General features: G+C 39.8%; 1 protein-coding gene across 12 annotated transcripts in view; it reads left to right on the top strand.

Annotated features, from left to right (window-relative positions):
- RAB3GAP1 (RAB3 GTPase activating protein catalytic subunit 1) overlaps window positions 1-12,723 on the top strand; it is a 47,465-nt gene extending 34,742 nt beyond the window's left edge. For 2 of the 12 annotated variants that reach the window (XM_065560525.1, XM_005286801.4), the window contains 8 exons: window positions 1,594-1,731; window positions 2,825-3,052; window positions 3,723-3,819; window positions 3,899-4,002; window positions 4,145-4,260; window positions 5,816-5,918; window positions 8,612-8,632; window positions 9,692-12,723. In XM_065560525.1, coding sequence (XP_065416597.1) covers window positions 1,594-1,731; window positions 2,825-3,052; window positions 3,723-3,819; window positions 3,899-4,002; window positions 4,145-4,260; window positions 5,816-5,918; window positions 8,612-8,632; window positions 9,692-9,934 — 1,050 coding nt within the window. In that variant the 3' untranslated portion in view covers window positions 9,935-12,723. Of the gene's footprint in view, window positions 1-1,593; window positions 1,732-2,824; window positions 3,053-3,722; window positions 3,820-3,898; window positions 4,003-4,144; window positions 4,261-5,080; window positions 5,205-5,815; window positions 5,919-8,611; window positions 8,633-9,691 lie in introns of those variants that run through there. The other 10 variants (XM_065560526.1, XM_005286802.5, XR_010591266.1 and 7 more) reach the window with 9 other exon arrangements.
- Window positions 12,724-13,027: the final 304 nt, after the last annotated feature.

The raw sequence follows: 13,027 nt of genomic DNA on the forward strand, positions 1-13,027 counted from the left end.
TGTCCATACTAGCAGCTCTTGCAACGACACAGAGAGCAGTGCGCTGTGGTAGCTATCCCACTGTGCAACTGGCCGGAGGGTGCTTTGGGAAGGGTTTGCAATGTCTCATGGGGCAGGTACAGCGTCACATGATGCAGGTTTCTCAATCCCATTTTTTCATGGACATCTTCTAAATCAGTGGTTTTCAAACTTTTTTTCTGGGGACCCAGTTGAAGAAAATTGTTGATGCCTGTGACCCAATGGGAGCTGGGGGTTTGGGGTGTGGGAGGGGCTCAGGGCTGGGGCAGAGGGTTGGGGTGCGGGAGAGGGTCAGGGTTCTGGGCTGGAGGTATAGGCTCTGGGGGGGGCCAGGGATGAGGGATTTGGGGTGCAGGAAGAGGTTCCAGGTTTGGGGGGGATTTGGGGTGCAGGAAGAGGTTCCAGGTTTGGGGGAGAGGGGTTTGGGGCGCAGATTTACCTCCGGTGGCTCCCGGTCAGTGGTGCAGCCGGGATGCAGCGGCAGGCTTCCTGCTTGTCCTGGCACCGCAGACCACGTGGTGCCCCATAAACGGCCAGCTGCAGATCCGGCTCCTAGGTGGAGCTGCGCCACTCTCACCTGCAGTCACCATTACCCCGCCCCAGTTCCCATTGGTCGGGAGTGTGGAGCCGGTGCTCGGGGCGGGGGCAGCACGTGGGGCCCCGTGGTCCCCCTGCTTAAAAACTGGACCCACCGCTGGCTGCTTCCGGGGCACAGTGTGGTGTCAAAACAGGTAGGCACTAGCCTGCCTTAGCTGGACAGCACCGCCGAGGGGACTTCTTACGTCCTGGTCGGTAGTGCTGACCAGAGCGACCCAGTGCCTGATGTGCCGCGACCCAGTACTGGGTTGTGACCCGAAGTCTGAAAAACGCTGTTCTAGATTGCCAGCTGCTTTTCAGCTGAAATGTGTGGGGAACTGTACCCAGAGCACCAACTCACAATATGTACTAGTGTCAGAAGCGCAAATGTTCTGTGGTAAAAGTGTAAATTTAACATTCTGCTTGGGAGTTTCTCCTGAGACACAGCAGTGCAGCAGGAACTGAGGGGGTGGTTCACCCACACAGCCTGATATAGCCTTGGTATGGGGTACGAGGATACCAGTGTCCATTTGGCCTGCATATGTGCCACTGTTAATGAAAATCTCTGATCAACTGTGCCAGGGGTGCATGCACATTAAGAGTGGGGCACTCATAGGGACACACATCTTGAGGAACTACAGTTATTGCACAGGATGAGTAACCATTTCTTTCGTGAATCAGCTTGTATACACTGAAAAGTTACATTGGCATAGCTGCATCTCTCAGGAGTATGAAAAATCTACACCCCTGAGAGATGTAGTGAAGCCGATCTAACCCCTGGTGTACACTGTGCTTAGGTCAATGGGAGAATACTTCCGGTGACCTAGCTACTTGCCGTCAGGGAGGTGAATTACCTTAGTGACAGGACAACCCCTCCCATCATTGTAATAAGTATCTGCACTGTAGCTATCTAGTTGTACAGCTGCTGCAGCATTGTAATTGTAGACACCGCCTAAGTCCTTTTGTGAATCTAGCCCTCCGTCTTTTTCAACATTACAGGAACCAGCACCCATGACGGAAGATCTACTGGAAGAACAGTCTGAAGTATTGGCTAAACTGGGAACATCAGCAGAAGGCGCTCACCTTCGGGCACGCATGCAGAGTGCTTGCTTACTCTCCGATATGGAGTCTTTTAAGGTATATGCTGCTTGCAGAGTTCTCTGGGACTATTCTGACATGAGCAAGCTGGGATAGTTGGTCAAGATGACTAATTTGCAGGATCTCTTGACAGCTGTTTTCTTCCCTTGCTGTCTGTCTTAAACTTGGCTATTCTTTTCCTAAATGAAAATTTCAGGGTACATTTAAAAATTCATGGTTTATAATTCTTCTAAAGCTTAAAATTAAAATCTGTTAATAAAAAACCCCTAAAAGTAGGTATGTGTACCACACTGCTTAGAGATGCAACACTTCATAGTAATTTTTCTAGCACAAGCTGTTTTGAAAACCTAAAGTAGCAATGTAAAATATGACTTAAAGGAAGGTGGGGGCATATTGAATATGGCAAGGTTTACTGCATGGACAACCATGCCTTCTGATGACAATATAGGAGCAGAAACAAATTGTGCCATTCTTAAATGAGGCTTTATAACTTATTGGGAGCGTTTGATTTGCAAAATAAAAGTTAATAGGCTGCTCTCATTTAATGATTTGGTACAAAAAATGAAGTTGGATGGCCAGTATGCATTGGCACTTTTATTGGCATTAAAACAAGTGGTGTTTGCCACCTGTTTCATTAACCAATACAAACCTTAGTTTAGAAAGTATTTTAATGCAGCCTATGACTTTTTCAGGCACTGAGTGATGACAGCGTGATTTTTATTTTCCATCTCCAGTTTTTTTTACCGAGTCACAAGAACTTGTTGTAAATCTCCTTTTCTCATGCTAATTGGAATCGCATGTGTTAAACCTCTTTTGCAGCATTGACGAGGCAAATGCCTAATTTTGAGCTTGCTTGAAATAACTGGTAAACCTGTACTGATTTGTATAAGTAAGAGGATGCATTTTTTTCAATGCGTTGTCTTTCCATTGCTATGTACCATTTAATAATGTGAATGTTCAGTGCTTTTCTAGTGCTCACACAGTGAATTGGTGATTTGTGATTAGAACTCAGGAATTCCTGGCTCCTAGTCCTTAGCTCAGTCCACGAAATCACATTGCCCTGTTAACCAGATTGTATATAGAGAAAGTCTATTAAAAATATATTTTATCTTATTTTTTTCTTCCATTCTAGGCAGCTAACCCTGGTTGTTGCCTGGAGGATTTTGTGAGATGGTACTCTCCTCGAGATTACATTGAAGAGGAAGTGGTTGATGAAGAGGGGAATAGAGTACTTAAGGGTGAACTGAGTGCCCGAATGAAGATTCCTAGCAACATGTGGGTAGAGGCGTGGGAAACAGCAAAGCCAGTTCCAGCCCGGAGGCAGAGGCGACTGTTTGATGATACCAGAGAGGCCGAGAAGGTAAAAAGCTCTGTGTTGTGTAGTCTGTTCTGTGATTCCTAGTAAACACGTAATGGTCTATTATGAAAGATTTAACCAGTAACTTGTAATTGCACTATATTTTGTTCGTTCTAATTATTACTGTGTTACTTGAATGCCCTAGCAGTACTCAGAATACGAACTTGAATACAATGGACGGCTTTTTTGCCAGTATAACTGTTCTTAGAATAACTTTCTGAAATTTGAATAAATAATACAGTTGCCTTTTGAAAACATGTCCAACTGTAACTTGGTAAGTTAGGGACTTATTTGCATTTCTAATAAATGAAACAAAGATTTTGATTAAATTCAGTGCTTTAATTTCTTGAAACTTTCATTATTTGCAGTTTCTTTGCTTACTGTTGTAGTGGGGTTAGAATTGCAAATTCCAGATGAGAAAGACTTAAGTCCCATCTCCCTGCAGAATATTTTCTGGAGCTTTGTTATAGAGCTTTTATCATGAGGATTAACATCACAGCATACTTTTGAGACAATGATTCTTGTATCTATTTCATTAATGTTGTAGTGGGTGAAGTGCAGCTTAATGTTCCGTTTTTGCAATTAAAACATTGGTGCTCATCAGTCATAGTTAATCTTAGTTTTGTTTAAATGAATTTTGTCATTAATCCATTAATTTTTTGACATACCATAGGTGCTTCACTATCTTGCAGTTCAGAAACCAGCTGACCTTGCAAGGCATCTTTTGCCTTGTGTCATCCATGCAGCTGTACTAAAGGTAAAGGAAGAAGGTAAATAACATATAATAAGTAATTAAAATGTTTTTAAGAACAGTGATGATACTATGACTAAAGTTGTGTTGTTTTTTAGAAACGCTGGAAGATATCGCTTCAGTTAAGAAGATTATTAAACAGATAATATCTCATTCCAGTAAAGTTCTAAGATTTCCAAACCCAGAGGACAAAAAATTGGAAGTAAGCCCGTCATGTTAGCCAGGGATAAAAACTTTGCAGATCTCAGTACTGTCTATAGTGTGTGTTTTTAAAATGCTGATTTTTTTTTTCTTCTTCTCCTTCTTTCTCCCCCCCCTTCAAAAAAACCCCCACCCTTATACAGGAAATCATTGCTCAGATTATGAGTGCAGAAGCTATCATTGCCAGGGCAAGGTCACTGAAAGCAAAATTTGGGATAGAGAAATGTGACCAGGAGGAGGAAAAAGAAGATCTGGAAAGGTGACTGATACTTTATTAGTTTACTCTCTTTGGTGCTTCTCCACATATTTTTCTAGGTTCCACAGCTTAGACAATGGAGAGTAGTAATGATAATGCAGATCGCCAAGAAACCACAACACATGAGAGAGACACTTCAAAGAATGACGTTTATAACTCTTTGTAGGCGGAAACATTTCTAGAAGGTTCCTGTCCTACGCATTGGGGATGCCAAATGCAATGTAATGTAATCTGTCCATCTCTTTGAAAATATTGTGCGATGTGGACTTATTTTAATACAGTCAACTTTTTATGTAAATGTGATAAGAGTATCTAGTGTCTCTCTTGTGAAAGTGCACAAGTTGAACTTCCTATGTTGTTTGAGACCTACTGATGAGAAATGTTATATAAGAACCAGGCATTTTATTTATTTATTTATTACTGTCCTGTGCATAATGTAGAATGAAATATCCAAAAGAACCATTTCTCCCATTATTTTTCTTACTAATATGAAGTGCTGTATTGAAGCACTATAAGAAAACTAGTGAATAGGAGCCAGTTAGCCCATGATTTTTTTTTTTTTTCTGTTCTGCACCACACAGAAACAGTGTGACTGTTTATTCCTTAGTCTGGCTAAACATGTGAATGTTAAAAAGTTGAATATTGGAAGAGGCTAAATTCTTAGGGCTAAGGTGGTTGCTGTGCTAGGATGAGAGGGGTTCCTTCACTCTTGGTGTTGGGACTCTTTGGAGGAGCCATTCCTGACTAGGACCAACCCTCCCTGCTAGAAATTCTCCTAATTTCCGTCCTGTGTTCTTAATGTGCTCACTTCCCCCAACTGCAGATTCTTGATTCCTCCCTGAAATTGGAAGCCAGCAGGGGGAAGATTGGACACATTGGCCAGGGTTGGTTAGGAGACAATAAACTCTAATATGAGGCAGCTAGGAGCTGAGTCAGCAGCGCAGGAGGTGAGTAAGCGTAGGAGGGGTTGCCTTTTCCAGCTTTGCGGGAGGGTTTAGGAATGGAGATAAGAGCTCCAGTCCCTGTTGGGATGGAGTGAAAGAAGTAGAGGGACAGATGTGTATACCACAGATGAAGGATCCAAGAGTTAAGACTTAAAAAAAATCCTGGTAATGTAATGTCATGTGCAATACTGGAAAAATGGTAAGTTTCTAAACTGGACGTTCAGTTTTAATTTTGAAGATATGTTTTCCTAATAGTGCTCTTCATGCTGGAACTGTTTTTATACTCAAGCTAGATGGGGAGCTAGCTTTAGTACACCTCTACGCCGATATAACGCTGTCCTCAGGAGCCAAAAAATCTTACCGCGTTATAGGTGAAACCGTGTTGTATCGAACTTGCTTTGATCCACCGGAGCGCGCAGCCCCGCCCACCCGGAGTGCTGCTTTACCGCGTTATATCTGAATTCGTGTTATATTGGTTCATGTTATATCGGGGTAGAGGTGTAGTTCTTACAGGAAAGAGTCTTGAAGATGTCTTGTGAAAATAATTAAGAATTGATACAGTTAAGACCTTGGATGCTCACCTTTTCCTTCCTTTCATTATTTTGTACTTCCAGGTTTGTAAATTGTCTTCTGGAACAGCCAGAAGTATCAGTCATTGGTGCAGGAAGAGGACCTGCTGGTAGTATCATCCACAAGTTATTTGTGAATGCCCAGAGGGTAAGCTGGAATTTTCAATTGATTCGCTGATACCTTTAATTTAGACATTATGAGGCAACAACTCTCCAAGTGATGCTGATTTCTATCTATCTATCTATCTATAAATAGGCATGCATTTTTTATAAATATGCACAAGGTTTTTTTTCTTCTTCCTGTGAAAACAATTTTGGCAATAGTAGAACTTTAACTACATGAAGAAAGGAGAACAAAAGCCATGGGATATTCTAAGACTGTGGATGTGGGTAGGTAGACAGCCATCTAAGTGAAGCTCACTTTGAAATATGACTAACAATGCCATTGTGTGATTCTACATTTGTATCTAGCTTTCCAGATCAAATGTGCTCAGTTTATAAAGATTTTTTTACTTCTAGCCCTGCAAACTCTTATGGGTTCTGAGTTAAAATGGGTTTTTTACTTTATCACTGGTGGTAAAGGTTTTGCAGGCCAAAATCTGCTCTTTGTGACTTTTCTGCAGTTCTGTTGTCTCAGTGGATTGGAACAAGTATTTCTGATTGAGACTTTGCTTAATAAACAGTTATGTTGATGATGCACAAGAATGAAGAGCCCCACTCTCTCTCCTTTAGCTGTGTTGGCTTTGCAGGGCTTAACAGAAAAAAAGCAGTACAAATGTATTTTTGTCAATAAAAGAAGTGGATATGACTCAGTACATGCAGGGAGCAGATCTGATAGGTAAGCTGCTACTATTTTTAAGTAGTAACTTTCAGAGTAGACTTGCACTTTGAGCCTGCAATAATATGCTCTGCAATATGTGGGCACACTAGCCCAGTATTTTTGACTATTTGATCTTGCCCTTGTGATTTATAAAAGATAAAATACTCAGTAGTTTGGCCCATTCCCTTTTCTACCTCTGCAGTCAGTCAGTCTCTCTCTTTTTTTGGGGGGGGTGGGGGGAAGGGGGGAACACATGACGGACCATTCAGTTCTAATTCATTCCAGTTGCTCCCCTTCTTTTGCTAATATGCTAATGGTTTTTAAAATATGATGACCGAAACTTATCTTATTCAGTATTCTGAGGACAGTTGTGGCTGTTGCATTGTTAGAACTGTGCCCAGCGATAGTGAGTTCTCTTGGCAGGACACTTTCACAAAATTCAAGAGCATATAGATTTTTGCCATTTCATTAATCTGGAAATTGTGCATCATTGCAATCAAGAGTGTCGCTTCTTTTTAAACTATAAAACAGCTTAAAATATTTGTATTGAGACTAATGAACCTGCTTGTGACACTTGACTAATTATATTTGCAGTGTGCTGAAAGATGCAATTGCACATTGATATCCATAGCCTGTTCCTACTTTATATTTTTTTCATTGTTAGCATTTTTACTGACTCGGACAGGTGGTGAAACTGCAGTGTTTATCACCTGGATAGCCCTACTGGCCTCTTTGTATCAAACCTTTTCCAGTGTGTTCCAGTTGTTTTCTTATTGGGCATAAACTAATTTCATATCAAACAGATATACTAAACTTCCTACTAATCTTCTGACACTAAAGTGCCTTCTAAACTTCTCCCCATTTTTTTAAATGCACATTAGAAAATAGTATTCATATTCAGTAGGAGTAACTTCAGTTAGAAGTAGATTGTATTCACAAGTGCAATCCTGGAATTCTCAAATGTAAAGCTGTCTTTTCCTGTTAATCAGTGTTCTTAAGAATAAGGGTTTGTTTTGATTCTTCTTTAGCAATATTACCAAGCATTCAGCAACTCTTATGTTGCCAGCCACATACTGATCTTGTAAGCTGTGGCAATTTTAACTTTTTCTCCCAAGTCAGAGTGGTGTAACAGATGTTCTGTTTTTGTTCTCAAATAAGTTACTTTAATAATTGAAAGATTTCTTATCCAGTGAACTGGGATTATAGAAATGGCTCTTATTAACTTAAAGTAGAGATTTATTTTTATCAGTTAAAATGCTGAGATTTGCTAAAAGGACTTTAACTTCGTTGTATCTAATTTTCCCTATGCAACTGAATTCTGCTGCGGATACAACAAATGTAACCCCATCCTGTGGGTTTTTTTCACTTTTTATCAAAGGCTTCTTTCTTCTATTTACAATTTTTTTTTTTTGAGAAAGGCCCACCTATGTATAATGTTGCAAAATGCAATAAGGCTACAAGGCATACATATAGTATGCTTTGCCCTTTACCTTGCTGGTAGACTTCTGATTAAGTGCAGCATTTAGTAGTTCCAAAACTTCAGCAGAAGTTTCTAATGTTTGTTAAAGTTTAATGCTGAAGATATATGTAAATTAAAGACTTTGACTTCTTTCAGGCAGAAATAATCCAAGCTATCTCCCTATGGGGGGGGCGTTACTAGTTGAAACATTATTGTTATTATTGATGGGACAAAAATTTAGCTTGCTATTAAATAGCAAGTTTCATTTCCAAAAATTGTTTCAGCAGCTACTTGTTGGTTAAATAGAACCTGATTGACAGACTTATTATTTACTAAGTTCTGACCCTGGACTCCTGTGTATAAATTGTGTAACAATGTGTGTTACATCTGTTGTGTTCTCAAAGTATGTTTGTCACAATAGCTCTCCTGACAGAAACACTCTTGAATTCAGTATATGGTGTCTTTAAAACACTCTTAAAATCTCTGTCTAACCTTTGTAAGTTATCTGACTTGCGTTTGTTTCTATCTTTCATCACTGGTTCTCTTCTCATCCCTTCTCAAGATGACTGAATCTTCTGATGAGGTAACTAGCTTTTGTCCCTTGTTTCCTGCTCATCTTCCTAGCTTCATGTAAGGGCATAGAGAATAGCTTTTGAGTAGATATAGTATAACAGCATCATATGATTTGTACGTATCACATACCTTAAGCATAAAAATTATTCTCTCTCTCCACTTTCAAACTGACTTCTCATCCACAGATTTTTGAAACTTAACAAGATGTGAAAAAACAGAGTTTGTAAAAACACTAAACATCTCATCTAATTAAGTTTAAATATGAAGTTAATTCTTTATGAAGCAGAGGCTTTTCACAATGCATCATGTTTTTGTCTGTTCGAAATATTGTGGGTATTGCCATTGTACTAAACATAAACATTAAGTTGTTCACTGGTTGGGATCAGCAACATAAAATAGCGCTAGCTGTACTGTAGCTCATTTGCCCTGCCATCATAGACCACAGTAACCCCACTTCTTGGCCAGTAAAAATATGATATATTGCAGAGTTTCTCATTGGGTATGTCTATACAGTAAAGAACCTTCCCCCCCCGCAGGGTCCCAGAGCTTGGGCTCCAGCCTGAGCCCAGAAGTCTAGGATAGCAATGAGCCCAAGTCGGCTGGCATGGCCAGCCGCAGGTTTGTTTTGCTGTGCAGACATGCCTATTGAGTCTGGAAATGCAGAACAGGGCAATGATTTTAGTGCAGTCTAGGACGTGGCCTGTGTAGTGGCACTAATACTTTGAGGGGATACTGTCTTTAGACTTTTGTAGCCCACTCAGACATGTCTGGATAATAAGGGAAGTACTGTGAGCCCTAACTGAAAAATTAAGCATTTTTCCTATTCATATTTCTTGTCTCCCATGGTGTCAAAAGTTAAAGTGAAAGATGGACTAGCTTTACCAGCTGCATGTATGAGGTTCTTACATCTGAGTGTGCGCAGTGCTATTCCTTAGTGTCTTACTTTTGTGTCTACATGTAGCTTTTTGGTGTGTAATTTACCACATTTTGTTTTTCTTTTTCAAAATAATTTCTGATGTTGGTGTTGAGAATAACCTGCCCTTAAGCAAAGTTTCTGGTTCTGTTTAAGGCTGCCACAATGACTTCACTTGATGAAGAACTGAAGAGGTCAGGCTCATCAGATGAACGGCGACTGAACTTAGGAGCAGTTGCAGATTTCCCACCGCCTGCAGGCCGGGAGCTCATTTTACGCATAACTGTACCTCGACCTGCACCTTACTCTAAACCACTGCCTCAGCGTATGTACAGTGTAATCACAAAAGAGGATTTTCGACTTGCTGGTGCCTTTTCAGCTGATACAACATTCTTCTGATGTCGCTAGTTATCTTGTATGTCTTCACAAGTGGAACACACTTCCTCTCTGTCTCCACGGAAATAAACACTGTGGTCAAGGGGGGGTGGGTAATACTGTTGTAATTAGTGATCAAGAATAACTTTTCCTTAAGGAGTCGAACCAGCATCTCAGAGCGATGCCTGCATCAACCCTTATTTCTGATATTTGGGACAGCTCTAAGTTATTAGACATTTCTTCAACTGTCTAAAAATCTCCCCTCTGTTCAAAGATTTGGACATTTTTGCATTGGCTAGTTTAACAATGGACACTTCACTGGACAAATACTTCATGTTGAAATTATAGTGCAGTACGTGCTGCTTTTCAGTTCCTAATCTAGTCCTACTAAAGTTGTGTTAGGCAGTCTATTTGAAGTGTAAACATTAAATAGTTGTATTTATTATCGTATATAATCTTAAATATAATCTTAAATTCTGGATATTTTTGGTGACTTTTTCACTGAATTCCAATGGCTGATTTTAAAATGCTGTTACATTTTGCTCAAACTACTTAGAGAAAATTCAAGCTTGTGCTAAACTCTTAACATGCAGTATTTGCCTGAAAAAAGCCCTGGATTACATGCATTGGGTATCTCTTTCTCTGAACTGCTGAAATGGATATTTTTGGCTATATCAGGGTATTAAGCCTAAAAATCAAATAGCCTTAAATTTATCATTTACAATTTTCAAGCTTTTATGTCCTCCTGCCTTGGAAGGAAGCATGCTTCCAACTGCAGTATAGACACGCATTAGCTCTGCTTCAGCTAGTGAGATAAAAATAGCAGTGGGGCCATGGTGCCTTAGGCTAGCTGCCAAAATACAATCAGCCCGGACTCCCGGGGTACATATTTGGCCAGCTAACCCGAGCCATTGTGGCCACACTGCTTTTTTAAGTGCACTAGCTCAAGCAGAGCTAATGTGTCTGTCTGCTCAAGCTGGGAAGCATACTCACAGCTACAGTAAAGAAATACCTTAAATGTGAGACAGCTGGGCCAAAACTATATGTAAATCATGATTTACTTAAGCAACTTACTGATGCTTAGAGATAGATCTTCACGACACACAGTGTACAGCATGCATCTGTGTTCCTGTTGATTTTGGTAATAAAAGTATTATGAAACGAATATGAATCTCATGCTGTAAACTGATTCTGTCAAATATGCAAACAGTATGATTTTAATGTGTGTGGTGATGGAATAAGGAAAGGATTATTTTAAAACAACAACTTGTGGTCTGAATCAGCAACGGATCATAGCTGCATTGTAAACACATGTCAAAATAGCTGTGAAACACAGTTTTGTTGCTTGCACCTATTTGTCTTTGGACACTATACAATAAATCTTAAAATATAATTGGCTATTGAAATTGTTCAGTTTACTTGTTCAGTTAAAGTGGCAGTACCTCAGACAATACACATGCTAGGTATTAATGTACAAGTTGACTCAGGAACAAAATCACTTGCAGTAACAGCTTAAAATTTTGACAAATTGGGAGGATGCCTCTCTCTTCTCTTCATGACAATGTGTGAACATCCAAAGGTTTGGGATCTTGACTACTTTTGCTACTTGAGGTGCAATATTCAAAAGTGCCTATGGCCCAGGTCCTCAAAGGTATTTAGGTGCTTAACTCCCATTCATTTTGTTGTGAATAAATACCATTTGAGCATCTGTACCTAAGTGACTTAGACTCGTGTGTCACCTAAGCACACTTTAACATTTTACTCTATACCTATTAGAACATTTTATGGCATGGAAAATTAGATCATGACATTCTTTTTTCTGAGTATTATTGTAAAACTTAGGGTGTTGTATTAGGAACAGGTGTCCCACCTGGCTTAGACTTATCACAGTAGAAGTGGTGTCTAATAGAACCATACTCTCAAGTAGACCAAATAAGCAACCACATTCTAAGGAATGATGGTAAGAAGCCCTTACGAATTATACCAGAGCTGGCATGGAACCAGGTTCATATTTGAGAGGGTAACTACCTAAACTCTATATTTAGAGGTGAGGAAAGTCTTTCACATGCCAGTTTTGTGATAGAACTTTAACTGATTTTTTTTCCCTTCCCCTCCCATTTTCCAGGTGCAAGGACCTACTAAGATAAGAAATCTTGATGTGAACTTTTGTACTATGCCTTTCCCATATTTTTAAACCAATTCACATTGTCATAGTACCTGCAAAGTATAGCTAACTTTCTTTTAGGGGGGAAAAAATGGCAAAACCCCTCCATGTATAGTAGTCCCTGGTATCATGTCCTTTTTAAACTTTATTCCTAGCACAGACATCACTGCATTCTGTTCTCCTGAAGGATTTTGTATAATGCTAGTGTTGAGCAATTAACTAATTTTTTTTTTGGTTCAGTGGCAATTCTGAAAAATAAAGGGCGGGGGAGGAATTTCTCTTCAACCCAAAATGAATTAAAAAAAAATTGAAATTTTTTTTGATGAATTTCAGGTTGACCAGATCAACCTAGAATGGAGCAGTGGTGATGTCCTTTAACTTTTAGCCTAGTGGTTACAGCACTTATGTGGGGTACATTTTCCCCTCTACCTGCTATTTTTTGGTAATAGCACACTATTACTGAAAAATTGCTTACTTTCTCATTTTACCATATAATTATAAAATAAATTGAATATAACTACTGTACTTATATTTCAGTGTAAAGCACAGAGGAGTATAAACAAGTGATTGTCTATATGAAATTTTAGTTTGTACTGAATTCGTTAATGCTTTTTATGTAGCCTCTTATAAAACTAGGCAAATATCTAAATGAGTTGATGTATCCCCTGGCAGACCTCCGCATACCCCTGCCTTAATCAACAGACTCGAGTCATGTTCACACTTTCCCTGATCCAGGGACTATTCACTGTGATATATAGAGTGGCAATTCATAGTCATTCATAACTTATACATGGTGGAACAGCTTCAAAAGAAGAGCTTGAGAGAGATCTACATCAGAATTTCCCCAGAGGCCTGCGTGAAGGCACTATTTTGGGGAGAGGGGAGAGACCCAAGTGTGACAGGTTCCCCCCAGGGTGCCACCTGGAACTGGGGTACCACTGAGCCCCCTGACC

The sequence above is a fragment of the Chrysemys picta genome, chromosome 11 (genome assembly GCF_011386835.1).
Source record: "Chrysemys picta bellii isolate R12L10 chromosome 11, ASM1138683v2, whole genome shotgun sequence".
Lineage (NCBI taxonomy): Eukaryota > Metazoa > Chordata > Testudines > Emydidae > Chrysemys > Chrysemys picta.